The sequence below is a fragment of the Cherax quadricarinatus genome, chromosome 21 (genome assembly GCF_038502225.1).
Source record: "Cherax quadricarinatus isolate ZL_2023a chromosome 21, ASM3850222v1, whole genome shotgun sequence".
Lineage (NCBI taxonomy): Eukaryota > Metazoa > Arthropoda > Malacostraca > Decapoda > Parastacidae > Cherax > Cherax quadricarinatus.
Genome location: NC_091312.1, coordinates 6742744 through 6770487, shown reverse-complemented (window position 1 = coordinate 6770487; position 27744 = coordinate 6742744). Strand labels below are relative to the sequence as shown.

The 27744-nt window shown below is 43.3% G+C and overlaps 1 protein-coding gene across 5 annotated transcripts in view; it reads right to left on the bottom strand.

Annotated features, from left to right (window-relative positions):
• LOC128689188 (uncharacterized) overlaps positions 1-27744 on the bottom strand; it is a 433687-nt gene that overhangs the window by 197578 nt on the left and 208365 nt on the right. For all 5 annotated transcript variants that reach the window (XM_070087146.1, XM_070087144.1, XM_070087148.1 and 2 more), the window contains 3 exons: positions 14295-14454; positions 13766-13841; positions 168-8714 (listed from right to left, as the gene is read on the bottom strand). In XM_070087146.1, coding sequence (XP_069943247.1) covers positions 168-8714; positions 13766-13841; positions 14295-14454 — 8783 coding nt within the window. The remainder of the gene's footprint in view (positions 1-167; positions 8715-13765; positions 13842-14294; positions 14455-27744) is intronic.

Sequence of the window (27744 nt, the reverse complement as noted above, 5' to 3'; positions counted from 1 at the left end):
ACTAAGTTAACAATAGTGAAGAGGAGGGGCCAGGAGCTGTGACTTGACCCCTGCAACCACAACTAGGTGAGTACTCATATCACTTACTTATAAATAAGGTATAAAACCACTTGTTTTACTTATATAAATAACAAATACTACAGTACTACCTATCTACAATCTTGTACCTTTGGTGAATGATGTGGGTCCATAAGCTGGTGTGCAGGACGAATTCTCAACTTGGGCATTTTTAAAGGTGGCTTGTTTTGTGTAGATGCTTCTCTCAGTATTAACTGGATGGAGTCTTGAAGTGAAGCTCCTGAATTCCCTTCAGTAGTGTTATTGCTATCCAATGAGCTTTCTGCTTCTTGAGTATGGTCCAAAGGGGATGCTTCATCCTTATCATTTACGTCATCATCCTCACATATAACTAAATTATCCGAGTCACTATCTTCCTGGATATTACTTGTACATGTATCACCTGCTGTTGGATATTGCTGTTGCTCTTGGTCCTTTTCTTGATCTTGTTGCTTCTCTTGGTCCTTTTCTTGATCTTGTTGCTGCTCTTGGTCCTTTTTTTGATCTTGTTGCTGCTCTGGGTCCTTTTCTTGATCTTGTTGCTGTTTTTGGTCCTTTTCTTGATTTTGTTGCTGCTCTAGATCATTTTTTTTATCTTGCTGCTGTTTTTTCATGACAAACTTTGTCTTTTTAGCATCTTCCTCAAGCTTGGCTGAAAGTTTTCTGATTGTATCTTGAAGAAAACCTTTACCTGTAGCTATTATTTCATCATCAAAAACATCAGTATCAAGAGCACTCATCGTAGACTCACTATCACTTCCAGCTGAGTCAATGTCTTCACTTACTATAATCTTCTGTACATCATCATCATTGCAATTCTCTCCACTGTTAGACTCCTTCTCTGGAACTGATGTTTGCTCATTTTCTGCATCATTTTGGGGTTCATCTGTTTTTTGTTTGTCAACTGTATTTTTATCTTGAGCTTTTCCCTCATTCTCTTTTAAAACATCACCAGTGTCCCCTGAAATTGGCAAAAGAGAGCTAATTGATGATGACTCTGCCTTTGTAGAAATTTTTATACATAATTCTCCTTCATCTTCCTGAGTATCCTCGTCTAATTTTTTGCTAATAGAATCTAACAAAGACATTCTTTTTTGAGCTTCTTGAGCAGACATCGTTGTGTGAATATTTATTGATATTCTATCTACAAGCTGCTTGGCTTTTTCCTCTACTTCTCCTTTTTCATCAAATTCTTCATCTCCAACAAAAACCTCAAGATCTGGACCCTTTTTTCCTCGCCTTTTTTTTTTCCCCTTGTATTTTGGACGAGGAATAGGGGTACTTTCTGAGTCACCAGAAGATTTCCTCAGCTCTGAATGCAAAACAATATGCCTACTCATGTTAGACTTATGAATTTCCGCTTTTCCTCCATGACGGTGTTTTACATGCTCCTCAGCAGCGCCTAAACCAATCCTAACAAACATGCATACTTTACAAACATGGATATACAGCCAACCATCTTCTTCAATCATTCCTAATATTAAAAACTTCTCTGGTTGGGTGCGATGACACTCTGTATGATGTGACTGTAGACGTGCCAATTTGTAAGTGCGATGACCACAGAGTTCACACCTGTAGCGATATTCCCCAGTGTGACTAGAAACATGGTTGTAAAAGTTTTCTTTTTTTTCAGACATGTAGTTGCAAAGACGACAATGATAAACACTTGAAGCTGCATCAGGAGAATGCTCAAGGACATGATAAATCAAGTCAAAACGACTGTTAGATATATAGTCACAATCTTTACAGGTTACACTTTTCTCAAAATTCATATTAGTTGGAATCCAGCTCAAATCCAGTAATTTTTTTACATCCTTACTTGCTTCTTTAGCAGGACCAACATGATCTTTAATAACAGGCGGAAAGTCTTCTTTTTTGAATTCACATGGCAATTCTCTCTCAGTGTGAAAGTTGACCAAGTGACTAGCCATGTGTCGACCAAAATAGTCACACATATCACACTGAAACAAATCCACCACCCCTCCATCATCCCACTCAACAACTTCTGCTGTTAGTGGCTCCACTACGGAGCCTCGAGTCACTCGCCGACACTCAACTGATGGAACAGACCCAACTGATTTACTTCTCTTTCCTTTCTTGGAAACCTGAGACTCTGGAGATTTGAGATCATGACCTTCACTAGAAACAACTGATGCATCATCTACAAAACTACTGGTACTAACTTTCCCCACACTAGCTGCATCATCACCATCATCATCTTCATTGCTAATTATGATACCACTATTTTCATCCGTTTTTGTTTCCCATTCAGTATTTTTAATATTAGTAATTGTCTCAGTTGTTTTACCACTTTCACAAACAGTAGTACTTTCCTCACTATGATTATCTTGAATTACTGAAACCTCATTTTGCTCATCCCTCATCTTACTATTATCTTCCAAAGCCTGCAACTCTCTTCTGGGTTTATCTCCTGCATCACATGGAGATATACTCTTAGTATGAATGGTTTGCATATCTAAGGACCACTGCATATTTACAGAATTGTCTGTAGCTGGTAGTGCAGATCTTTGTTCTTTAATGCACTTATCTATTTTTGTGTGCCGTCCATCCTCAGAATCAAGAGTGCTTTGCTGGTCAGGAGTTGAAGATGTTGGACTTGCAGACACCATAGCATCATTCATTTTTTCTGTGTTTAGATCTGTCAATTTCTCAGATATGGTTTCCATTGCCATTACTAAAGTCTCTCTAGAATCAGAATCAGATTCTTTAGAAGCAATATTAATCTCAGCATAATCTTGACTTTCTCCATACTTGGTAAAATGGCCATCATTTTCATTCTCGTTTCCTTTATTAGCTTTTGAAATCTTTTCAGTAACAGCAGCATCAACTTTGCATTTAACTTCTCCACTTTCAATTACCATGTCAAACATTTCGTCCAAAACTTTGTCTTCCTTCATCTTTGCATGAGTAGCTTCATCTGAAGAAAATCGTTCTTCCATTACTTGCAACTTTCGTGGTAACCAGTTATCACCTAAATCACTTTTTGACGAAACATCACTCACCTGAAGGCTTGCATGAGGTGGACTCAAGACACTGGCAAGGGCAGATGCATTTGGCAAGACATTACAAATTGTAGGGTCCACATCTAACAAACTTGGAGTAATTTGAGTAAGGTCAGGCATTTCATCAGAAAGAGCATCATTTTCAAAAACATCAAACTGATGAGTATTTTCTCCTTCACTTTTAGAGGAAGACACTTGAACATCCAAGCGTAACTTTTTTCTATCGGTTTCTCCATTTGGTGATATCAAACCACGCTTTGTAACTTCACCTTTTTGCATTTCTTCAGGGCTCTTACTAATGCTGGCAGCGTTATTAGCTATATTCTCAATTTGATTTAAATCATCATTAGATAAAACTTTCTTTACTTTCTTTCTCTGATGTACATTCATGACATTTGCAACATGACATATTTTTCTCTTCTTACCTTTCTTTGATGTAGGGGAACCAATGATTACTTCCCTTTTCAGAACACGGTTAAGCTTTGTATTAAGTGGAAGGAACATTTCATCACTTGAGTCACTATCTTTAGTATGATCCCAGTCTTTTTCATTTGTTTCAATGACAGCAATTACATTCTGCTTAGAAGTTTTAGTAACCTTACGCAAAGTACTGACTTTAGAAAGTGGCACAGCATTCTCAACTGGAGTTTCTACAATTTTCTTAACATCTTCTGACGGTGGTAACAACTCTGAAGTTTTCCGCTTTCCACCTCTCTTTTTAAGCTTATCATCATCACTTAATGTGATCACAAACTTATGAGGAACAGGGATCAGCACTTTAAGCTTCTTCTTCTCAGGAATTAGTTCCTCTAGTTCTCCTTGGGTGTGACGCGTTAATTTTAATCCCACAGAAGAATGAACGTTAAATTCAGGCTTGTAAACATTGTCAGTCGTACATTTATCTGTATTTTTCTTTCCACGTACCTTACGAGTAGATGTATCAGTTTTTGCTTGTGCTTTCTTTTTACCTTTAATAACCCCTGATCTCTTCTTTCCTTTTTGTTTACCAATATTATATTTACTTTTCTTACCTTTCTTTTCTTTTACCTTTATAGGTAATACCTGATCAAGGGGTTCTTCTGACACTTGAGAGCTTACTTCAGATTCTTCAGTTTCATCAGCATCTGACACAACAGTCTCATCAATAACCATAAAGCTCTCATCATCATCATCATCCTCATCATCATCATTACTGGCATCAATCTTATCACTGCTAGTACTCAATGATCCATTTTTAGTGCTCAATATAGATTTCTTAGTTTTTTCTTCACTTTCTGATTCTGAATCAGAATGAATAACAATTTTCTTGAACTTTCTGTTTCTTCTGGCTACTGTTTGTATATCATGCAATTCATCATCTGATTCTGACAAATCCTTTTCCAGTGATTTTACCTTCTTATTGTCTGCAGCAACACCTTCATTTGTTACCTTTTTCTTTTCAGACGTTTCAACCTTACTCTTAATTTCATCACAGCCTCCTGCATCCTTCTGCTCACCTTTTGGTGTATCCTTTCTAATCTTTGGAATTTTGAAGCTTAGTTTTCCACTTGATTTTGGTGGTACTTTAACGCCACACAGCTCCGAGTATTGGTTTGTATTTCCACCAACATCCCCTTCATGTTCTTGTGGTTTACTTGATAAACTTGTTTTATCTGTGTTTGTCACTGAGGCAGCTGTGGCAGAATTGGGTTCTGGTGGTTTAGTTGTATGTTCTTTTGGGCGAGACTTGAAAAATGGATTTCCATTTCCCCTAGGTCGCTCAGGAATGCGTAGCTGAGCTTCTCTGTCACGATTTAACTGCTCATAAGCATTTTTTGCTTGTCGTAGAATTCCTACTGTGCATATTCTAAGTGTTACTGGATAACCCTGTAAAATACGTCCATTCATGAGTTCCAAAGCCTCCTGGGCACTGGCATGACTGGGAAAATGTATATAGGCAGTGCCCTTACATTGGTAGTGGCTATCTAATTCAATAGACATGTCACGTAAGATATATTCCTGAAAGAAATGATAAATGTGATTAGAATTGGTGAAAGGAGGTAAACCTCTCATCATCAAGCATGTAAAAGTTTGTCCAATCAGAGTGCTACTGGTAGACTGAGATGGATGGACATCAACTGCCTGCACACTTAGGTTAGATGGCTGCACAGGATAATTTGCAGGCAACAGAGGTCTCTCTCCTCTAGAAGTCATACGTGGATCTCTACATTGGGTTCCTACAACAGTAGGAAAAATATTAGCTTCTTGTCTTGGATCCCTGCTTCCTCTAACAGAACCACTGGAGAAACTGCTCAGATCATGTCTAGGATCACGTGTCGAAGTTCCTGATCCAACATAACTACTCGAGTCATGCCTTGGATCTCTAACCTGAGGTCCAGTTGCAAGAGGAAATTTTCCTGGGTCTTGTCTAGGATCTCTGCTTGAACAAGGCACACTAAATAACTTTCCTGAATCATCTCTCCCTTCTCTACCCAAAGTGCTTGAAAAATTTGTAGATTCCTGCCTTGGATCCCGATTAGTTTGGTGCCTTGGATCTCTGAAATTTGATAACCCTCCTGCAGAAGAGGGTGCAGATAATCTTGGATCTCGATTGCGGGATACAGCTGGCACAGATTCATTTTCAGAGAGAGAGTCATGGTGTTTTAACCTTGGGTCTCTATGAAGTTGTGCTGAAATATTAGGAGTAATTTGTCGAGGGTCCCTTACTGACACAGCTCCCTCTTCCATTTCTGCATCATTTGTTTTATTTTCTGGTAAGAGTAAATCAAGCACAGATACAGAGTCTTTTCCCTTTGTGCTTGATTCAGACTTTGTAGATATATTTTCTCTGGAGTTTATATTTGGAGTATATGTAGGAGACTTGACTTCTGACAAACTACTTGCTTGTCTCTTTAGCTTGTACTTTTCCATTTGACTGGCAGCTACACCCTGTTGACCAGGTTTAATAAGTTCACTGGCTTGATGTGCAATTCGAGAACGAATGCTATCTAATCTGCTTACAACATAGTTATGTCCATCTTTAACTGACAGTTCATCTGTTCGCTTACTTGAAGGTAGTGTTTGAGAACTAGATGGCTTTGTTGAAGGCTGTGGTTCAGGTGGTGGCGATTTTGGTAATGGTGGTTGAAATGATGTTGGTAGAGGTGGTTGATGTGCTTTTGGCAATGGAGGCTGAAGTGCTGCTGAAGATGTGGGTGGAACAGCTTTTGGTAATGGAAGCTGGTGTGATACTAGCAGTGGTGGCTGAGATGAAGAAGGCAATGGAGGCTGATGTGTGGAAGGTAACGGAGGCTGATGTGGTGAAGGTAATGGAGGCTGATGTGAGGAAGGTAATGGAGGCTGATGTTGGGAAGGTAATGGAGGCTGATGTAGGGAAGGTAATGGAGGCTGATGTGGGGAAGGTAATGGAGGCTGTGGGGAAGGTGAAGGAGGCCGTGGTGAAGGCAATGGAGGTTGATGTGATGAAGGTAATGGAGGTTGCTGTGATTTTGGTAGCGGTGGAAGATGCTGCTGCTGCTGCTGCCTCATATCTACATCATTGGCATTTTCTCTTAAGCTATGAGAATCATTTGCTCTTGTACTGGAAATGCTCTGATACCAACCTACTCCATGGGATACTGTGTGTGTGCTAGTATCTGAATGACTATGAGGAACATGGCTTGATTTATCACAAACTGGACCAGTTGTAGCCTGCCTCTGAGGAAGGGGTATATTTGAGAGTGAAACCATTTTACCATTTCCTGAGTCAAGGGTCCTAGCTCCATCTTTTGTATGTGGCATTTGATGACCAGGGTGGGGACTTTGTCTATCCTGCATTTTATTCTGGTAGCTGTGAGGTAAGGGTATACATGTTGGTACCTGCCAGACATCCATATCCTTCTGACTTTGAATAACAGACGAAGATTCTACACTAACACCAAGGCGCCGAGAGGCTGCTCTTTCTATATCTTGACTGTTCCATACTTCTTCAGGATCATAAGGCTCATCTTCATCAGCTTGCAGTTTTGAAGCAGGACCCACAAAATCCTCATAACGATAGGATGGCCCTTGTTCAGCATTTGAAGCATTAGTACTAGGTCTCTCATTCGCTCGGATCTGTGCAAGAGCTTTCTTTATGGCTTCAAGATCAACTCCTTTCTGTTGAAGATTTTCTAGAGGAATGGTCTTTACTGGAGTACTCTCTTCAGAAGAAATAATTGGACTGAATGAAGCCTCTATATCAGGAGACTGAGGAGTATCCATTGAGCCATAAGTATAACTAAGAGATTGATCTGGGGATATAGGCTTCTCGTGTGGAGTGCTTGTATTTTCCTTTAAAGGAGGACTCATTTGTAAAGGAACATGATGAGGGTTGTTTGGATGAGATCTACTGTCTTTCCAAGGGTGCGCCTGGTCTCTTGAATCACTATTTTGACTATGAGAATGATCTCTTGTTACATTCTGGCTATGTGAAGACCTTGAAGATTTGTCATCGTATTGAGATCTGTGTCTTGGAGGGTGATAGTCTCCTCTGTCATCTGTCATTTCACCTGCAGACTGACTTGAACTTCTTTGGGTAAAAAAGAGGTCTCCCCTGGCTCGAACTTCGTCTCTCCAACCCCGCGATCGTGATGATGTTGAGACTGATGATGCTGATGAAGTACTAGCTTCCCCCTCTTTTGGCATAGATGAATTCTGAACTATCCCAAAAAGTTTTTGAAGCTTTTCTCTAGAACTTTTAAATTTTTCTGGATTGGGAGGTGTCATATTTTCTATATCTCCAAAAGGATGTGGTGTATTATTACTGCTGGATGATGGTGGCATTGGAAGATCAAGAAGACTGTTCCACTTTGAAGATAACTTTGCTGCCTCCAACTGCCTTTTCTCTTGCTCACTGTAACTGTGCTGGCGCTCCATTCTAAGAGTCTCTCTTTCCCTATTGCGATCTAACTGTCTCTCCTGAGAAGTGTTCCCTCTGACACAATCTTGTTTCTTTTCTCTTTCATGCTCCCTTCCTCTAGAGCTGCTTCCTCTATCTCTGCTTCTCTCATATTCTTTCCCACCTGATGGTCTAATCCTTCCATCTCTGTCAGTGCTCCTATCCCTCCCTTTATGTCGATTAAAATCATGCTCTCTCTTTCTTTCAAAATCTTTGGATCTGTTCCGGTCATGATCTTTTTCTCTACTTCTTTCAGATCCCCGTTCTCTGCTTCTATCACCATATTTTGACTCATTTCGATTAAACTCTCTCCCTCGACTTCTTTCATAGCTGCCTTCCCTTGACATCTCCAAGCTTTTCTCTCTTGTTCTTTCATTATGCCCCAGGTCTTTTGATTTTTCTATTTCCCTTCCACCAATATCTCTTGTAGTTTTCCATTCACCTGACGCAGATTTTTGTACTGGTGATGGTTTGCGTTGTTGCACTGGGCTCATACAATGTCCAGAGGAAGGTCTACCAACACCACCTTGTGCAGAACCCAAACTGTGTCCCAACACACTATCTGGTTTAGAACTAGATTCCAGTCGAGAATAGTTTAATTCAGGTCGAGAATGACTGGGTTCAGCACCAGATAGGTTTGGTTCAGGACCAGAATGACTCTGTTCAGGGCCACAAGAAGTGGCATCCAGTTTAGGACTAGATCCAACAACAGGTTTCTGAAATGTAAATTTGATTCAATAAACTTTCTGCAAAAAAAAAAAAAAAATTATATAAATTATCTTTCTCTAAATTCAAGCAAAATTTACACCCTGAATGTGGTATCTACTATTTATAAAGTATCCCAGAGCAAAATACATATTTTTTAATTTTTCTGCCATAATCACTCATGCATAAGCATTATATACTCTCTCCACTATGATCATCTCAGTAACACAAAATTAAACCTCCACTACATAATCATTCTTTTTTACTACATTATCTCTACTGCATCACTGACATTTCAAAGTACCATGAATCAACACTGTACACCTTCAGATTAGATGGAGGCTAACATTTCTAATGAATTATCTCTTCATGAAATTATAATTTGTTCAAATACATTCAACATTTTAATTACAACTGCAAGTACACACACAAATTGGTAAGACTCAATAAAGTCAATCTACAAACAAAGTGTCTAGTACAGTGTCTGTAAGCTACTCAGATTTTTCTGTTTGCTAAAATGTGAGTTTTTACCGCAGACTAAGTGCCAAGTATATCCAGCAGCATGAAGTAGAGTAAATTAAAATCTTTACATGTACTATATATTTGTTTTAATTGGATAGCCATCTAAGAAAATAAAAGAAATATAATTTATTATACCAAGAGCCAACCTTGTATATTCCTGTAAAAAATAGTAATACAGTGGTACCTCAAGTTACGAACTTAATTCATTCCAGAAGGCTGTTCGAGTGCCGATACCGAACAAATCTGTTCCCAAAAGAAATACAGTGGACCCCCGGTTAACGATTTTAATCCGTGCAAGAGGGCTCATCGTTATGCGAAATAATCGTTATGCGAATGAATTTTCCCCATAAGAAATAATGGAAATCAAATTAATCCGTGCAAGACGCCCAAAAGTATGAAAAAAATTTTTTTTTACCACATGAAATGTTAATTTTAATACACACAAACTGAAAAAGGCATGCACAATTAAATGACACTTACTTTTATTGAAGATCTGGTGATGATTGATGGGATGGGAGGAGGGGAGAGCATTATCTTCTTACTGTTTAGAAGGGGAATCCCCTTCCATTACGACTTGAGGTAGCAAGTCCTTTTCCGGGGTTACTTCCCTTCTTCTTTTAATGCCACTAGGACCAGCTTGAGAGTCACTGGACCTCTGTCGCACAACAAATCTGTCCATAGAGCTCTGTACCTCCCGTTCCTTTACGATTTGTCTAAAATGGGCCACAACATTGTCATTGAAATAGTCACCAGCACGGCTTGCAACAGCTGTGTCAGGGTGATTTTCATCTATAAAGGTTTGCAGTTCAACCCACTGTGCACACATTTCCTTAATCTTTGAAGTAGGCACAATGGATTCCACAACTGGCATAGGCTTCTCAGGGTTAGCCCCAAACCCTTCAAAATCTTTCTTAATTTCCATACTAATTCTCACCCTTTTTACCACAGGGTTGGCACTAGAAGCTTTCTTGGGGCCCATGGTCACTTATTTTCCAGAAACAGCACCGAAAACACTGTAATAATACGAAATATTCCGAGTGTATGCTTGGATGTTACCGCGGAGGCTGGCTGGTAAACAATGGGACGGCCGGCACATGTGAGGCTGGCTGAGGGCACATTGGACGCGTCTCGGACGAAAATCGGTAAGCGGGTTTTTAATCGGTATGCGCGGCAAAAATTTTGCGATAAAAGTAATCGGTATGCGGAAAAATCGCTATGTGATGCCATCGTTATGCGGGGGTCCACTGTAATGTAAATTAGATTAGTCCATTTCAAACCCCCAAAAATACACTTATATAATTGTTCAAGATGGGAGCTGTTCAAAACTTGAGGTACCACTGTATATAGCAACAATATGATGATAACTCAACAAATGGGTTATTTAATTAAATGAACTGGATAGATTATTATAACCCACACAGTCATCATCATTTGCATATTTCTGAAATATCTAGGGGCTTCTCCCTTTTCTAAGCTCCTTCTGCTCATCATTTTTAAATAATTTTTGCATTTATATTGATTGATTTACTTAGAAGAACATGAGGAGGAGCAATGCAGCAGGCTTACTGGCCCATGCTAGCCAAGTCCATCTCATATCCACTCAAGTACATATCTAACCTGTTTTTAAAGCTACACAAGGTTTTTACTTCAATGATTTTACTCAGGAGTTTGCTCCACTCATCCACAACTCTATTACAAAGTCAGTGCTTTCCTATATCATTTCTAAATCTAAATTTTTCCAACTTGAACCCACTACTACGAGTCCTGTCTTGAGCTAGATATTTTTAGCATATTATTTACATCTTTATTTATTTCTGTTTTCCATTTATAAACCCCAATCATATTTTCCCTAATTTTACACCTTTTTACAGAGTACAGATTCAGTGACCTTGCAAACATTCACATGCAATCCCAGAGGAAAAGTGGATGAAACATCACATGCAATATTTCAAAATTAATCACAGGCATTAGGAACAAATTATCCTTGTGGATAATTACCAATGAAAAGATACAAAAAATCCATTTAGTAGCTCCCAAATGGTCAAATGATCATGTTACTCCCATTCTTATATTTGTATAGGCCATAACCTACCAGGGGATTAGTGTGACCCTTCCTTTGTCTGGCTGATTGACACCCTAACCCTCACAAGGTGAACGGGAAGTTAGAGTTGCCCATAGAAAGAATAAGGATCTACAAATCATTGTGGTAAATGGAGAACTTAATTATTGCCTTAACCACCCAAGATAGGTACAGAGTTCCCAGAGGTGGAAAAAGAGGCAAAATTACAATGGACCCCTGGATATCGTAGTCGTCGGATTTCATAATATTCAGAAATAGTAACATTTTTTCATCAAAATATTGGCTTGGTAATAGTCGTTCGTCCCGAACGCGTCCACACAGCAACAGTGGCCCGACACTCGGTGTGCCATTATTTATCAGTCAGTGAGCATGATCCCACGCATTCATACGATACATTTCAAATTATTCCATTCTTTTTCGTGCTTGCAACTGCTAAATAAGTCACCATGGGCCCAAAGAAAGTTCCTAGTGCCAGCCAGCACTTTGGTAAAGGGCTGAGAGAATGGGGAGAATGTGCCTTCTTCAATGATTCTGCAATATGTACGATACTAAATCAGCAAGAGTAGATAAAAGCTATAGCGCCAGCCAACAATAAATTGTAGCATTAACAGTGTAGCAAGTTAAGTGATTAATTGATAGAAAAAAGACAGCACGAAACTGACTCCTCCAATGCTGTTGGAGGTATATAGAGCTACTAACACCGCCGCCTCTGCTGCCGCCATCACCACCACTATGTAAGGCTTATCTTTCAGTGGCCCTTATACACCCAACAACAAACAGAACACTCATCAGGTAGGTAGAGAGACATATGACACATTTTATTCATTCTAGAGTATATATCATGTGTTTATGTTTTAATATTGTTTATGTCAAATTAGATTAATTATGCTAGATGAATAAGCCATAGAGTCGATATTAGTGTCATATTGAAGGACTATCTTGTCCTGTCTCCCAACACATTCCCCTGCTGCCGCCACAATTCCTAACATACACCAGGAACAGACCTCTCTGGAACACTTTTTTCAGTTACAGGGGTCCAGTGACTCTCAAGCTGGTCCTAGTGGCATTAAAAAACAAAGAAGGGAAGTAACCCCAGAAAAGGACTTGGTACCTGAAGTCTTTATGGAAGGGGATTCCCTTTCCAAACAGTAGTTTCTCCATCCTCTCCCCACCTCCTGTCTTCAATACACTAAGAAGAGTCTTCGATAAAGGTAAGTGTCATGTTGTTATTGTTCTATTCTTCATGTCTCATTGTTTTCTGTGTAGGTAAATGTATATTTCATGTAAAAAAAAAATTTTTTTTTTTAATACTTTTGGGTGTCTGGAATGGATTAATGGATTTACATTATTTCTTATGGAGAAAATGAATTTGGAAATCATCAAACTCAGCTTTAGTCACACTCTCTGGAACGGATTAATTAGGATAACCAAGGGTCCACTGTAGAGTTGAGCAAGTGTGGATTTTCCTAGACTGATGAGAAATCCTGCAGTCTGAAATAGTTAAAGAAGCATATCAAGGGAGGTGGACAGAGTCCACCATCATGACATCACTGAGATAAGTGAAAAGGGATAAGCTCCATGCAAGTCAAATGAGGAGGTCCAACTTTGCAGATTATGGAAGCACAAACCCTGTAATAGTCTCAGGCTTGGCCCTAGAAAGAAGTAACAGCCTGCTGAGTACCTTTGAAACAGAGATAAGGCAAGGTGTCTCCTTCTAGACAATAAGAAATATGGAAAAGAATTTAGGAAGAGTAATGTATTTTGCAGACAAAACCTTTCTGGAGACTTTGCACAACTAATAAAACAAGAGGCATCAGACTAACTCCAAGCTGGTTTGTGGCTGAGTGGTTAGCAATGAGAGTCACCACTATGAGTAAAAATGTCAGACAAATGAAAAGCAGATGGCAGAGACAGAAGGACATTGAGGGTAGATTTAATCTTTTCCCGAGTAGACATGTCTTTAATCTGGTAAGAAGGCACTTGAGTGGTGGCTGGCCATCAAAATATCAACAACACTTTCAACACCTTGGGATTGTAAGACACACAACGTTCATCAAGTTCGACTAAGTGCACTGAACACGAATTATGTAACGATGGCCTATGTGCCAAGCAAAATGCTTGTCCATTACTGTTCTACAGGAGAGAAAAGTTGAATAAATATAACCAAGCTGCTGAATGGTGTCTGGGGTTGTGAGCCAGCAAGGGAGCCCAAGTTGATACATTAAACAATGTAAACAGGACTAATTTGGAAAAAAAAAAAAAAGTGATCTGTGAGTCTATTACTGGTGTTATAGAGATTGTTAATGGTTAATGGAAGCCTAACACTAAAATAACTTTCAACCTCAATTTGAATGAATTCTGTAAAGTTGAGCAAGGATAAATAAATATGAGAGATAATCTAATGCATTACCTATCACTCACAATTACCAATGAAATGTCATTATGTAACAAACTACTTACTCCTTGAGCCTTCTGAACCTTCTCATGCATGCTGCGAATTACAGCTTCCATCTTCTCTAACATCTCCATTCTGGGCCTACAAAGCAAGAAAAAAATTAATGCATATATGTAGCATCATGTGTTTAATATAGTAGACTTCCATAAGAGGTGCACTTGCATAGTGAGTTTAAATCTCTGGGCACCCATATCTGTAACTGGTTTCAAAAGTTTTCCTACTCAAGGCTACAATGGCAGTGCATGGCACATGTGAAAGCACAAAAATTATGCTTATATACATTGTACACAGTTTGGCCACCCCATGCATAAATTTATGTTGCACACAATTAAAGGGTTAAGCAAGATATTCTAGCACTGAAAGTTTGAAAGCAATCAGGAGAAGCATTTTTAAGTTAAAGCAAGGAAACTGAGGAAGAAACTAATCCTTCAGGCAACCATGATACATGTACCCTTTCAGGGGTTACCAGAGTAGTACTGTCTTTTTTAATTACTGTTACTAATTACACAGAGAACAGATAAATAACACACTTACGTTCTGGGTATTGGGCGTGTTAAAAAACCATAAAGTCCATGCAAGCGCTCTAGTTGACCGTGGCTTGTTCCAACCTGCTTTGAACGAACCTCTAGCTTAGCAATCATGCGCTTCACAAAGGGAACATATGTGCGCAGATGGTTAAGTTTATCTTGAACCTCTGAAAAAATAAGACCAATGTAAGTATAAATAAAACCTTATGTACTGTACTATACATCATAGTCACAAAATTCAGTTTTAGACGAATAAGATAACCATTACAAAAAAAATCTTGCCAAGCTTAATACAGTACTAAGAGTAGGATCTAAATGGAGTACTGCTAACAACAGTGAAGGCAAGAACAAGCTTTCATTGGGGCAATGATTTACTGTGACAAGTTTTATGAAGTCATCGATTAAGCTCTGCACAAAGTGAAACATTATCTTGCAATATGGCTTCTCTTGACAATACAATAAGGTATTGATTTAATAAACAAAATCTGTGTCCAGAAAGAACATAGACAGTATTGTTACGATCATGGAAAAAGCAATCTAAAGCCGATTCTACAGCCACCCCCCCCCCTCCCCTCCTATTAGACCATTAAATCAAGATTTCAACATGCTACTCAAGAGTAAACCTATTTCCTTGGTAGAACACAATAAAATGTCATTCTGTGCGAAATAAAATTATCAATTCACTAAGGAATCGGAAAACTAATCAATGCTCTCATCCAACTTGATATCCTTGGGGTGAAATTTAACTCCAAACCATGAAGAACCATGTTGTAAATCTTGCAAACAAGGCAACCAGGAAGCTTACAGCACTTCGCCGTATCTCACATCTGCTCGACAGTAGGGGTTGCAGGATTCTGTACGAGGCACAAGTACGCTCACACCTTGAGTATGCTCCACTTTCTTGGTTTGCCTGCCCCCCCTCTCATCTGCAACTGCTTGACAGAGTAGAGAACAGAGCAAGACGTCTCATCTCTTGCCTGGACCCATCCTGGATAGATCTGCCATTTCAGCAGAGCCTTCAACATAGGAGGGATGTGGGTGGCCTTACTGTTATGTACAAGGCCAATATTGTCAAAATACCACAATTGGATCCACTGTGTGTATGGGTGTGTGTATGGGTGTGTGTATGGGTGTGTGTATGGGTGTGTACTCACCTAGTTGTACTCACCTAGTTGAGGTTGCGGGGGTCGAGTCCGAGCTCCTGGCCCCGCCTCTTCACTGATCGCTACTAGGTCACTCTCCCTGAGCCGTGAGCTTTATCATACCTCTGCTTAAAGCTATGTATGGATCCTGCCTCCACTACATCGCTTCCCAAACTACTCCACTTACTGACTACTCTGTGGCTGAAGAAATACTTCCTAACATCCCTGTGATTCATCTGTGTCTTCAGCTTCCAACTGTGTCCCCTTGTTACTGTGTCCAATCTCTGGAACATCCTGTCTTTGTCCACCTTGTCAATTCCTCTCAGTATTTTGTAAGTCGTTATCATGTCCCCCCTATCTCTCCTGTCCTCCAGTATCGTCAGGTTGATTTCCCTTAACTTCTCCTCGTAGGACATACCTCTTAGCTCTGGGACTAGTCTTGTTGCAAACCTTTGCACTTTCTCTAGTTTCTTTACATGCTTGGCTAGGTGTGGGTTCCAAACTGGTGCCGCATACTCCAATATGGGCCTAACGTACACGGTATATAGGGTCCTGAACGATTCCTTATTAAGATGTCGGAATGCTGTTCTGAGGTTTGCCAGGCGCCCATATGCTGCAGCAGTTATTTGGTTGATGTGCGGTTCAGGAGATGTGCCTGGTGTTATACTCACCCCAAGATCTTTTTCCTTGAGTGATGTTTGTAGTCTCTGACCCCCTAGACTGTACTCCATCTGCGGTCTTCTTTGCCCTTCCCCAATCCTCATGACTTTGCACTTGGTGGGATTGAACTCCAGGAGCCAGTTGCTGGACCAGGTCTGCAGCCTGTCCAGATCCCTTTGTATTTCTGCCTGGTCTTCGATCGAATGAACTCTTCTCATCAACTTCACGTCATCTGCAAACAGTGACACCTCGGAGTTTATTCCTTCCGTCATGTCGTTCACAAATACCAGAAACAGCACTGGTCCTAGGACTGACCCCTGTGGGACCCCACTGGTCACAGGTGCCCACTCTGACACCTCGCCTCGTACCATTACTCGCTGCTGTCTTCCTGACAAGTATTCCCTGATCCATTGCAGTGCCTTCCCTGTTATTCCTGCTTGGTCCTCCAGTTTTTGCACTAATCTCTTGTGTGGTACTGTGTTAAACGCCTTCTTGCAGTCCAAGAAAATGCAATCCACCCACCCCTCTCTCTCTTCTCTTACTGCTGTCACCATGTCATAGAACTCCAGTAGGTTTGTGACACAGGATTTCCCGTCTCTGAAACCATGTTGTCTGCTGGTGATGAGATCATTCCTTTCTAGATGTTCCACCATTCTTCTCCTGACAATCTTTTCCATGATTTTGCATGCTATACATGTCAGTGACACTGGTCTGTAGTTTAGTGCTTCATGTCTGTCTCCTTTTTTAAAGATTGGTACCACATTTGCTGTCTTCCATGCCTCAGGCAATCTCCCTGTTTCGATAGATGTATTGAATATTGTTGTTAGGGGTACACATAGCGCCTCTGCTCCCTCTCTCAGGACCCATGGAGAGATGTTATCTGGCCCCATTGCCTTTGAGGTATCTAGCTCACTCAGAAGCCTCTTCACTTCTTCCTCGGTTGTGTGTACTGTGTCCAGCACATGGTGGTGTACCCCACCTCTCCGTCTTTCTGGAGCCCCTTGTGTCTCCTCTGTGAACACTTCTTTGAATCTCTTGTTGAGTTCCTCACATACTTCACTGTCATTTCTTGTTGTCTCTCCTCCTTCCTTCCTTAGCCTGATTACCTGGTCTTTGACGGTTGTTTTCTTCCTGATGTGGCTGTATACCAGCTTCGGGTCAGATTTGGCTTTGGCTTTTGTGTGTGTGTGTGTGTGTGTGTGTGTGTGTGTGTGTGTGTGTGTGTGTGTGTGTGTGTGTGTGTGTGTGTACGTACTCACCTAATTGTAGTTGCAGGGGTCGAGACTCGGCTCCTCGCCCCGCCTCTTCACTGAACGCCACAAAGTCCTCTCTCTCCCTGCTCCATGAGCTTTATCATACCTCGTCTTAAAGCTATGTATGGTTCCTGCCTCCACTACATCGCTCGCCAGACTGTTCGACTTCCTGACCAATCTATGACTGAAGAAATGCTTCCTAACATCCCTGTAGCTCATCTGAATCATCAACTTCCAAGAGTGACCCCTTGTTTCTGTTTCCCCTCTCTGGAACATCTTGTCTCTGTCCACCTTGTCTATTCCACGAAGTATTTTGTATGTCGTTATCATGTCTCCCCCTATCCCTCCTGTCCTCCAGTGTCGCCAGGCCGATTTCCCTCAACCTTTCTTCATAGGACATTCCCCTTAGCTCGGGAACTAACCTTGTCGCAAACCTTTGCACTTTCTCTAATTTCTTAACGTGCGCGCGTGTGTGTGTGTGTGTGTGTGTGTGTGTGTGCACGCGCGTGTGTGTGTGTGTGTGTGTGCACGCGCGTGTGTGTGTGTGTGTGTGTGTGCACGCGCGTGTGTGTGTGTGTGTGTGCACGCGCGTGTGTGTGTGTGTGCACGCGCGTGTGTGTGTGTGCACGCGCGTGTGTGTGTGTGTGCACGCGCGTGTGTGTGTGTGTGTGCACGCGCGTGTGTGTGTGTGTGTGCACGCGCGTGTGTGTGTGTGTGCACGCGCGTGTGTGTGTGTGTGCACGCGCGTGTGTGTGTGTGTGTGTGTGTGTGTGTGTGTGTGCACGCGCGTGGGGGTGGGTGTGTGTGTGTGTGTGTGTGTGCACGCGCGTGTGTGTGTGTGTGTGTGTGTGTGCACGCGCGTGTGTGTGTGTGTGTGCACGCGTGTGTGTGTGTGTGTGTGTGTGTGTGTGTGTGTGTGTGTGTGTGCTCGCGCGTGTGTGTGTGTGTGTGTGTGTGCACGCGCGTGTGTGTGTGTGTGCACGCGCGTGTGTGTGTGTGTGTGTGTGTGTGTGCACGCGCGTGTGTGTGTGTGTGTGTGTGCACGCGCGTGTGTGTGTGTGTGTGCACGCGCGTGTGTGTGTGTGTGTGCACGCGCGTGTGTGTGTGTGTGTGCACGCGCGTGTGTGTGTGTGTGTGTGTGCACGCGCGTGTGTGTGTGTGTGTGTGCACGTGCGTGTGTGTGTGTGCACGCGCGTGTGTGTGTGTGCACGCGCGTGTGTGTGTGCACGCGCGTGTGTGTGCACGCGCGTGTGTGTGTGCACGCGCGTGTGTGTGTGTGTGCACGCGCGTGTGTGTGTGTGTGCACGCGCGTGTGTGTGTGTGCACGCGCGTGTGTGTGTGTGTGCACGCGCGTGTGTGTGTGCACGCGCGTGTGTGTGTGTGCATGCGCGTGTGTGTGTGCACGCGCGTGTGTGTGTGTGCACGCGCGTGTGTGTGAGTGAGAACTTACATAATTGTGGTTGCAGGGGTCGAGATTTGGCTCCTGGTCCCACTTCTTCACTGATCGCCACTAGGTCCTCTCTCTCTCTCCCCCTGCTCCATAAGCTTTATCATACCTTGTCTTAAACCTATGTATGGTTCCTGCCTCCACTACATCACTTCCTAAGACTATTCCACTTCCTGACTACCCTATGACCGAAGAAATACTTCCTAACATCCCTTTGACTCGTCTGTGTCTTCAACACTCAATTGTGACCACTTGTTTCTGTGTCACGTCTCTGGAACATACTGTCTCTGTTCACCTGTCTATTCCACGCAGTATTTTGTATGTCGTTATCATGTCTCTCTTAACCCTCCTGTCCTTTGGAGTCGTCAGGCCGATTTTCCTCAACCTTTCTTCGTAGGACATTCCCCTTAACTCTAAAACTATCCTTGTTGCAAACCTTTGCACTTTGCCAAATTTCTTGACCTGTCTGACGTGTATGTGTGTTTGTGCGTGAGTGGTATGGTGTATGAGTGGAATGTGTGTGGGTGGTATGCGAGTGTGTGGTATGTGTGGTATGCATGTGTGGTATGTGTGTGTGGTATGAGCGTGTGTGTGTGTGTGTGTGTGTGTGTGTGTGTGTGTGTGTGTGTGTGTGTGTGTGTGTGTGTGTGTGTGTGTGTGTGGGGTATGAGTGTGTGTGGTATGAGTGTGTGGTATGAGTGTGTGGTATGAGTGTGTGTGGTATGAGTGTGTGTGTGGTATGAGTGTGTGTGTGTGTGGTATGAGTTTGTGTGTGTGTGTGTGGTATGAGTGTGTGTGTGTGTGTGTGGTATGAGTGTGTGTGTGTGTGGTATATACACCGGAGTGTGTGTGTGTGGTATGAGTGTGTGTGGTATGAGTGTGTGGTATGAGTGTGTGTGTGTGTGTGTGTGTGGTATGAGTGTGTGTGTGTGTGTGTGTGTGTGTGTGTGGTATATACACCGGAGTGTGTGTGTGTGGTATATACACCGGAGTGTGTGTGTGGTATATACACCGGAGTGTGTGTGTGGTATATACACCGGAGTGTGTGTGTGTGGTATATACACCGGAGTGTGTGTGTGTGTGTGCTATGAGTGTGTTTGTGTGTGGTATGAGTGTGTGTGTGTGGTATGAGTGTGTGTGTGTGGGTGGTAGGCGTGTGGAAATGTCGTGTGTACTCACCTAATTGTAGTTGCAGGGGTTGAGACTCAGCTCCTGGCCCCCGCCACTTCACTGATCACTACTAAGTCCTCTCTCTGCCTCCTGAGCTTAGTCATACCTCGTCTTAAAGCTATTTATGGTTCCTGCCTCCACTACCTCACTTGCTAGGCTATTTCACTTCCTGATGACTCTGTGGCTGAATAAGTATTTCCTAACAACCCAGTGACTCATCTGAGTCTTCAGCTTCCAATTGTGACCCCTTGTTTCCGTGTCCCCTCTCTGGAACATCCTGTCTATTTCCACCTTGTCTAATCCACGCACTATTTTGTATGTTCTTATGTCTCCCCTGACCCTCCTGTCCTCCAGTGTCGTCAGTCCGATTTCCCTCAGCCTTTCTTCGTAGTTCATTCCCCTGAGCTCCGGAACCAGCCTTGTTGCAAACCTTTGTACTTCCTCTAATTTCTTGATGTGCTTGACCAGTTGCGGATTCCAAACCGGTGCTGCATACTCCAGTATGGGCCTGACATACACAGTGTACAGTGTCTTGAACAATTCCTTACTAAGGTATCGGAATGCTATTCTCAGGTTTGCCAGGCACCCACATGCTGCAGCAGTTATCTGGTTGATGTGTGCCTCCAGAGACGTGCTCAGTATTATGGTCACCCCAAGATCTTTCTCCTTGAGTGAGTTTCGCTGCCTTTGTCCACCTAGCCTATACTCTGTATGCGGTCTTCTTTGCCCTTCCCCAATCTTCATGACTTTGCATTAGGCAGGGTTAAATTCGAGAAGCCAGTTGTTGGACAACGTGTCCAGCCTGTTCAGGTCTCTCTGTAGTCCTGCCTGATCCTCATCCGATTTAATCCTCGTCATTAACTTCACATCATCTGCGAACAGGGACACTTCAGAGTCTATCCCTTCCATCATGTCATTCACATACATCAAAAATAGCACTGGCCCTAGGACTGACCCCTGTGGGACCCCGCTCGTCACAGGCGCCCACTGTGATAACTCATCACGTACCATGACTTGTTGCCTCCCTGTCAGGTATTCTCTGATCCATTGCAGTGCCCTTTCTGTTATACACACCTGATCCTCCAGTTTCTGCACTAATCTCTTGTGAGGAACTGTGTCGAAGGCCTTCCTGCAGTCCAGGAAAATGCAATCAACCCACCCCTCTCTCTCGTGTCTTACTTCTGTTTCCTTGTCATAAAACTCCATAAGGTTTGTGACACAGGATTTGCCTTACATGAATCCGTGCTGGTTGTCGTTTATAATCTTGTTCCGCTCCAGGTCCTCCACCACTCTCCTCCTGATAATCGTCTCCATGACTTTGCATACTATACACGTCAGAGACACTGGTCTGTAGTTTAGTGCCTCATTTCTGTCTCCTTTCTTAAAAATGAAGACTACATTTGCCATCTTCCATACCTCAGGTAGTTGCCCAGTTTCAAGGAAGGTATTGAAGATTGTGGTTAGTGGCACACACAGCGTCTTTGTTCCTACTCTAAGGACCCACGAGGAGATGTTGTTCGGACCCCTCGCCTTTGAGGTATCGAGGTCACTTAGCAGCTTCTGCACCTCCTCCTCCGTTGTTTGTATGTCATTCAGCACCTGTTGGTATATTCCCTGTTGGTGTTCCTCTCTATGCTGTCTTCTCGGACCCCTTTCTATCTTTACTGTAAATACTTCCGTAAAGGGTAAAGGAGGTTTTGTGTGCGAGGGGCTTGGACTTCCAGCAGGCATGCGTGAGCGTGTTTGATAGGAGTGAATGGAGACAAATGGTTTTTAATACTTGACGTGCTGTTGGAGTGTGAGCAAAATAACATTCATGAAGGGGTTCAGGGAAACCGGCAGGCCGGACTTGATAAATTAGACACATGTGCAACCCTTGGGTATCTTTATTGAGGAAACGTTTCACCACACAGTGGCTTCATCAGTCCATACATAGGAGAAACTTGAAGAACAGGAGGAGAATGAGGTAATCAGTCCCTCAACCTTGAGGGACTGATGAAGCCACTGTGCGGCGAAACGTTTCCTCAATAAAGATACCCAAGAGTTGCACATGTGTCTAATTTATCAACATGTCGGTTCTCTGAACCATTCATCTACAGGCCGGACTTGAGTCCTGGAGATGGGAAGTACAATGCCTGCACTCTGAAGGAGGGGTGTTAATGCTGCAGTTTAAAAACTGTAGTGTAAAGCACCCTTCTGGCAAGACAGTGATGGAGTGAATGACGGTGAAAGTTTTTCTTTTTCGGGCCACCCTGCCTTGGTGGGAATCGGCCAGTGCGATTAAAAAAGAAATCCCTAAATCTCATGTTGAGCTCCTCACATACCTCGTGATCGTTTCTTGAGGGTTCCCCACCTTCTTTCCTAAGCCTGATCACCTGGTCTTTGACTGCTGTCTTCCTCCTAATGTGGCTGTACAGCAGTTTCAGGTCAGACTTGACTTTCAATGCTATGTTATTTTCATACTGTCGCTGGGCCTCCCTCCTTACCTGTGCATACTCGTTCCTGGCTCTTCGACTAATCTCCTTATTTTCCTGTGTTCTCCGCCTTCTGTACTTTTTCCATTCTCTACTGTACTTAGTTTTTGCCTCCTTACACCATCGGGTAAACCAGAGGCTCGTTCTGGTCTTCCCATTATTTCTGTTACCCTTGAAAACAAACCTCTCTTTTGCCTCCTTGCATTTTGTTGTTACGCATTCCATCATTTCGTTTACAGACTTTCCTACCAGTTCTCTGTCCCACTGAACCTCTAGAAGGAAGTTCCTCAAACCTGTGTAGTCCCCTCTTTTATAGTCTGGCTTTTCCCATTCAACTCCTGTTACCCTCTCCACTTGTAACTTTATGTATTCAAAGCTCAGAACCACGTGGTCACTAGCTCCCAGGGGATTCTCATATGAGATGTTCTCAATGACTGAATTGCTCAGGGTGAACACAACATCCAGTCTTGCTGGTTCATCCTCCCCTCTCTCTGGTAGTGTCCTTAACATGTTGATCCATGAAGTTTTCCAGTACCACATTGATCATCTTGGCTCTCCATGTTTCAGGACCCCCGTGTGGCTCCAGGTTTTCCCAATCGATCTCCCTGTGATTGAAATTGCCTATAACCAGTAGCTTTGCTCTGCTCAAGTGAGCTCTTCTTGTCACCTCAGCCAGTGTGTCCACCACTGCTCTGTTACTCTTATTCATATTCCTCTCTTGGCAGTTCTGTGGTGGATTATACATCACTGCAATGACCACATTGTGCTCCCCAGACTGAAGTGTACCTACTATGTATACTCTTTCTCCTATCTCGTCCATGCCTCGCATTTCGTAAAATTTTCATTGGTGTTTTACAAGCAGTGCAACCCTTCCTCCCCCTCTGCTCCTTCTATCTTTCCTTAGGATCTGATATCCTGGTGGGAAGATTGCATCTGTTATTGTCTTAGTGAGTTTCGTTTCTGTGACTGCTATGATGTATAGGGACTTTTCATTGATTCTTTCATGCCACTCCTCATATTCATTCGTTATTCCATCCGCATTTGCATACCAAACCTTCAACTTCTGTTCCAAAACTGTAGTCCTGGAAGAATATTGGGGTTGGAAGACCAAACTATTCCACTTCCTGACTACTCTGTGGCTGAAGAAATACTTCCTAACATCCCTGTGATTCATCTGTGTCTTCAACTTCCAACTGTGTCCCCTTGTTGCTGAGTCCAATCTCTGGAACATCCTGTCTTTGTCCACCTTGTCAATTCCTCTCAGTATTTTGTAAGTCATTATCATGTCCCCCCTATCTCTCCTGTCCTCCAGTGTCGTCAGGTTGATTTCCCTTAACCTCTCCTCGTAGGACATACCTCTTAGCTCTGGGACTAGTCTTGTTGCAAACCTTTGCACTTTCTCTAGTTTCTTTACAAACTTGGCTAGGTGTGGGTTCCACACTGGTGCCGCATACTCCAATATGGGCCTAATGTACACGGTGTACAGGGTCCTGAATGATTCTTTATTAAGATGTCGGAATGCTGTTCTGAGGTTTGCCAGGCGCCCATATGCTGCAGCAGTTACTTGGTTGATGTGCGGTTCAGGAGATGTGCCTGGTGTTATACTCACCCCAAGATTTTTTCCTTGAGTGAGGTTTGTAGTCTCTGGCCCTCTAGACTGTACTCCGTCTGCGGTCTTCTTTGCCCTTCCCCAATCTTCGTGACTTTGCACTTGGTGGGATTGAACTCCAGGAGCCAATTGCTGGACCAGGCGTGAAGCCTGTCCAGATCCCTTTGTAGTTCTACCTGGTCATCGATCGAATGAATTCTTCTCATCAACTTCACGTCATATGCAAACATGGGCACCTCGGAGTCTATTCCTTCCGTCATGTTGTTCACAAATACCAGAAACAGCACTGGCCCTAGAACTGACCCCTGTGGGACCCCGCTGGTCACAGGTGCCCACTCTGACACCTCGCCACATACCATTACTTGCTGCTGTCTTCCTGACAAGTATTCCCTGATCCATTGTAGTGCCTTCCCTGTTATCCCTGCTTGGTCCTCCAGTTTTTGTACTAATCTCTTGTGTGGTACTGTGTCAAACGCCTTCTTGCAGTCCAAGAAAATACAATCCACCCATCCCTCTCTCTCTCGTCTTACTGCTGTCACCATGTCATAGAACTCCAGTAGGTTTGTGACAGGATTTCCCGTCCCTGAAACCATGTTGGCTGCTTGTAGATGAATGGTTCAGAGAACCGACATGTTGTTGAATTAGAGATATGTGCAACTCTTGGGTATCTTTGTTGAGGAAACGTTTTGCCACACAATGGCTTCATCAGTCCATACAAAGGAGAGACTTGAAGAACAGGAGGAGAATGAGGTAATCAGTCCCTCAGCCTTGAGTCGATGTGGTCAGTCCATCAATCAATTCTATTCAAGATTGATGGACTGACCACATCGACTCAAGGCTGAGGGACTGATTACCTCATTCTCCTCCTGTTCTTCAAGTTTCTCCTTTGTATGGACTGATGAAGCCATTGTGTGGCAAAACGTTTCCTCAATAAAGATACGCAAGAGTTGCACATGTGTCTAATTCAACATGTTGGCTGCTGTTGATGAGATCATTCTATTCTAGGTGTTCCACCACTCTTCTCCTGATAATCTTCTCCATGACTTTGCATACTATACATGTCAGTGACACTGGTCTGTAGTTTAGTGCTTCATGTCTGTCTCATTTTTTAAAGATTGGGACTACATTTGCTGTCTTCAATGCCTCAGGCAATCTCCCTGTTTCGATAGATGTATTGAATATTGTTGTTAGGGGTACACATAGCACCTCTGCTCCCTCTCTCAGGACCCATGGAGAGATGTTATCTGGCCCCATTGCCTTTGAGGTATCTAGCTCACTCAGAAGCCTCTTCACTTCTTCCTCGGTTGTGTGTACTGTGTCCAGCACCTGGTGGTGTGCCCCACCTCTCTGTCTTTCTGGAGCCCCTTCTGTCTCCTCTGTGAACACTTCTTTGAATCTCTTGTTGAGTTCCTCACATACTTCACGGTCATTTCTTTTTGTCTCTCCTCCTTCCTTCCTCAGCCTGATTACCTGGTCCTTGACTGTTGTTTTCCTCCTGATGTGGCTGTATAACAGTTTCGGGTCAGATTTGGCTTTCGCTGCTATGTTGTTTTCATATTGTCGTTGGGCCTCCCTTCTCATCTGTGCATATTCATTTCTGGCTCTACGACTGCTCTCCTTATTCTCCTGGGTCCTTTGCCTTCTATATTTCTTCCATTCCCTAGCACACTTGGTTTTTGCCTCCTTGCACCTTTGTGTGAACCATGGGCTCATCCTGGCTTTTTCATTATTCCTGTTTCCCTTGGGTGCAAACCTCTCCTCAGCCTCCTTGCACATTGTTGCTACATATTCCATCATCTCATTAACTGGCTTCCCTGCCAGTTCTCTGTCCCACTGAACCCCGTTCAGTAAGTTCCTCATTCCCGTATAGTCCCCTTTCTTGTAGTTTGGCTTCATTTGTCCTGGCCTTCCTGCTTCCCCCTCCACTTGTAGCTCTACTGTGTATTCAAAGCTCAAAACCACATGATCGCTGGCCCCAAGGGGTCTTTCATATGTGATGTCCTCAATATCTGCACTCTGCACTACTCAAGGTGAATACTAAGTCCAGTCTTGCTGGTTCATCCTCTCCCCTCTCTCTCTCTTGTAGTGTCCCTTACGTGTTGGTACATGAAGTTTTCCAGTACCACCTCCATCATCTTAGCCCTACATGTATCTTGGCCCCCATGGGGCTCCAAGTTCTCCCAGTCGATCTCCTTGTGGTTAAAGTCACCCATGATCAGGAGCTTTGCCCTGCATGCATGAGCTCTTCTGGCCACTGCAGCCAGTGTTTCAACCATCGCTCTATTGCTCTCGTCATACTCTTGCCCTGGCCTCCTGCTGTTCTGTGGTGGGTTATACATCACTGCAATTATCACCTTGGGACCTCCAGAGTGAAGCATTCCCGCTATGTAATCACTTTCTTCTCCGCTGTCTCCTCTCTCTAGCTCATCAAAATTCCATCGGTTTTTGATCAGCAGTTCCACTCCACCCCCCTCCCTGTTCCTTATGTCTTTCCTCAGGATCTGGTATCCCGTTGGAAAGATGGCATCTGTTATCATACCTGTAAGGTTGGTTTCTGTGAGAGCTATGATGTCCGGTGATGCCTCTTTGACTCTTTCGTGCCACTCCTCCCATTTGTTTGTTATTCCATCAGCGTTTGTGTACCATACCTTCAGTTTCCTTTCCAACACTGTGGTTTGGGGAGTCTGTGAGGGTGGGAGACCTGGTAGCATACTGTGGGATTCTATAGCTGGGGGCTGGGTGGAAGCTGTGGGTATGGATTGTAGTGTGTGTTGGGATGATGTGATAGGTTGTGGAGTTCTGAGGATAGTTGTGTGTGCTTGCCCTTGCTGCTCTGTTCTGCTCTGACTGACCTCTGCTGGCTCCATCCTTGTCTCCTATCCTAGCTCCTTTCGCTTTTTTGTCCTCTCCCTCAGCTGCTGTCGCTCTGTTTGTGTTCTGTCTCTGTCTAGGAACACCCTCTTGTACTCTTCTGAGTATTTCAACTGTGGTTTCTCTTGGAGGATCCTGTTCCGCACTGTTTCTGTCCTGAGAATCAGCTTGATCGGTCGTTTTCTCCCCTTCAAGTACCCCCCTATTCTCTGAAAATTTACAATCTCGTCCATGTCGTCTCCCCCTATTTCCGTGATGATTTTCTCAATCTCCTTTCTTTCTTCCTGCCGTCTTACAGTGTGTGTCCTTTCCTCTCTCTCTCTCCCGAAGCCCATGGATAAACACTGATTTTGCCCTTTCCTCCTCCCATTGCCTCTCCCTCTGTGACTCTGGTTCCTGTCTGTATGTGGTCATTTTCTCACTTGATTTTTCCAGTGACTCTTGGTAGCATGGTTGTGCCTCAGCATTCGACCTATCTCCCTCTCCATCTGCACCCAGCTGCTCTTCCCTTTCACTCCTTGGCCCTTCTTTGCAGGCTGATATGACCTTAGCATAATTCACATCTCCTTCCTTCCTGTTCAGCCTCTCAGCTTCATATGCTGTGTCTTCTCTGGTCACTGCCCCTGAGACTTGCTTCAGGGACTTGCTTCTAGGACCCTTACCCTGGCTACTGCAGTTTCGACTTGTGCCTCCATATTCTTCGTCTCCTTCTCCAACCTCTTTTCCAATTTCACAGAGAGCTCTTTCTCCATTTTTTCAGAAAGCTCTCCTAATTTTCTCTCCCATTCTTGTTCCATCCTTTTCCACTGCTCCTCCATCCATTCCTCCCTA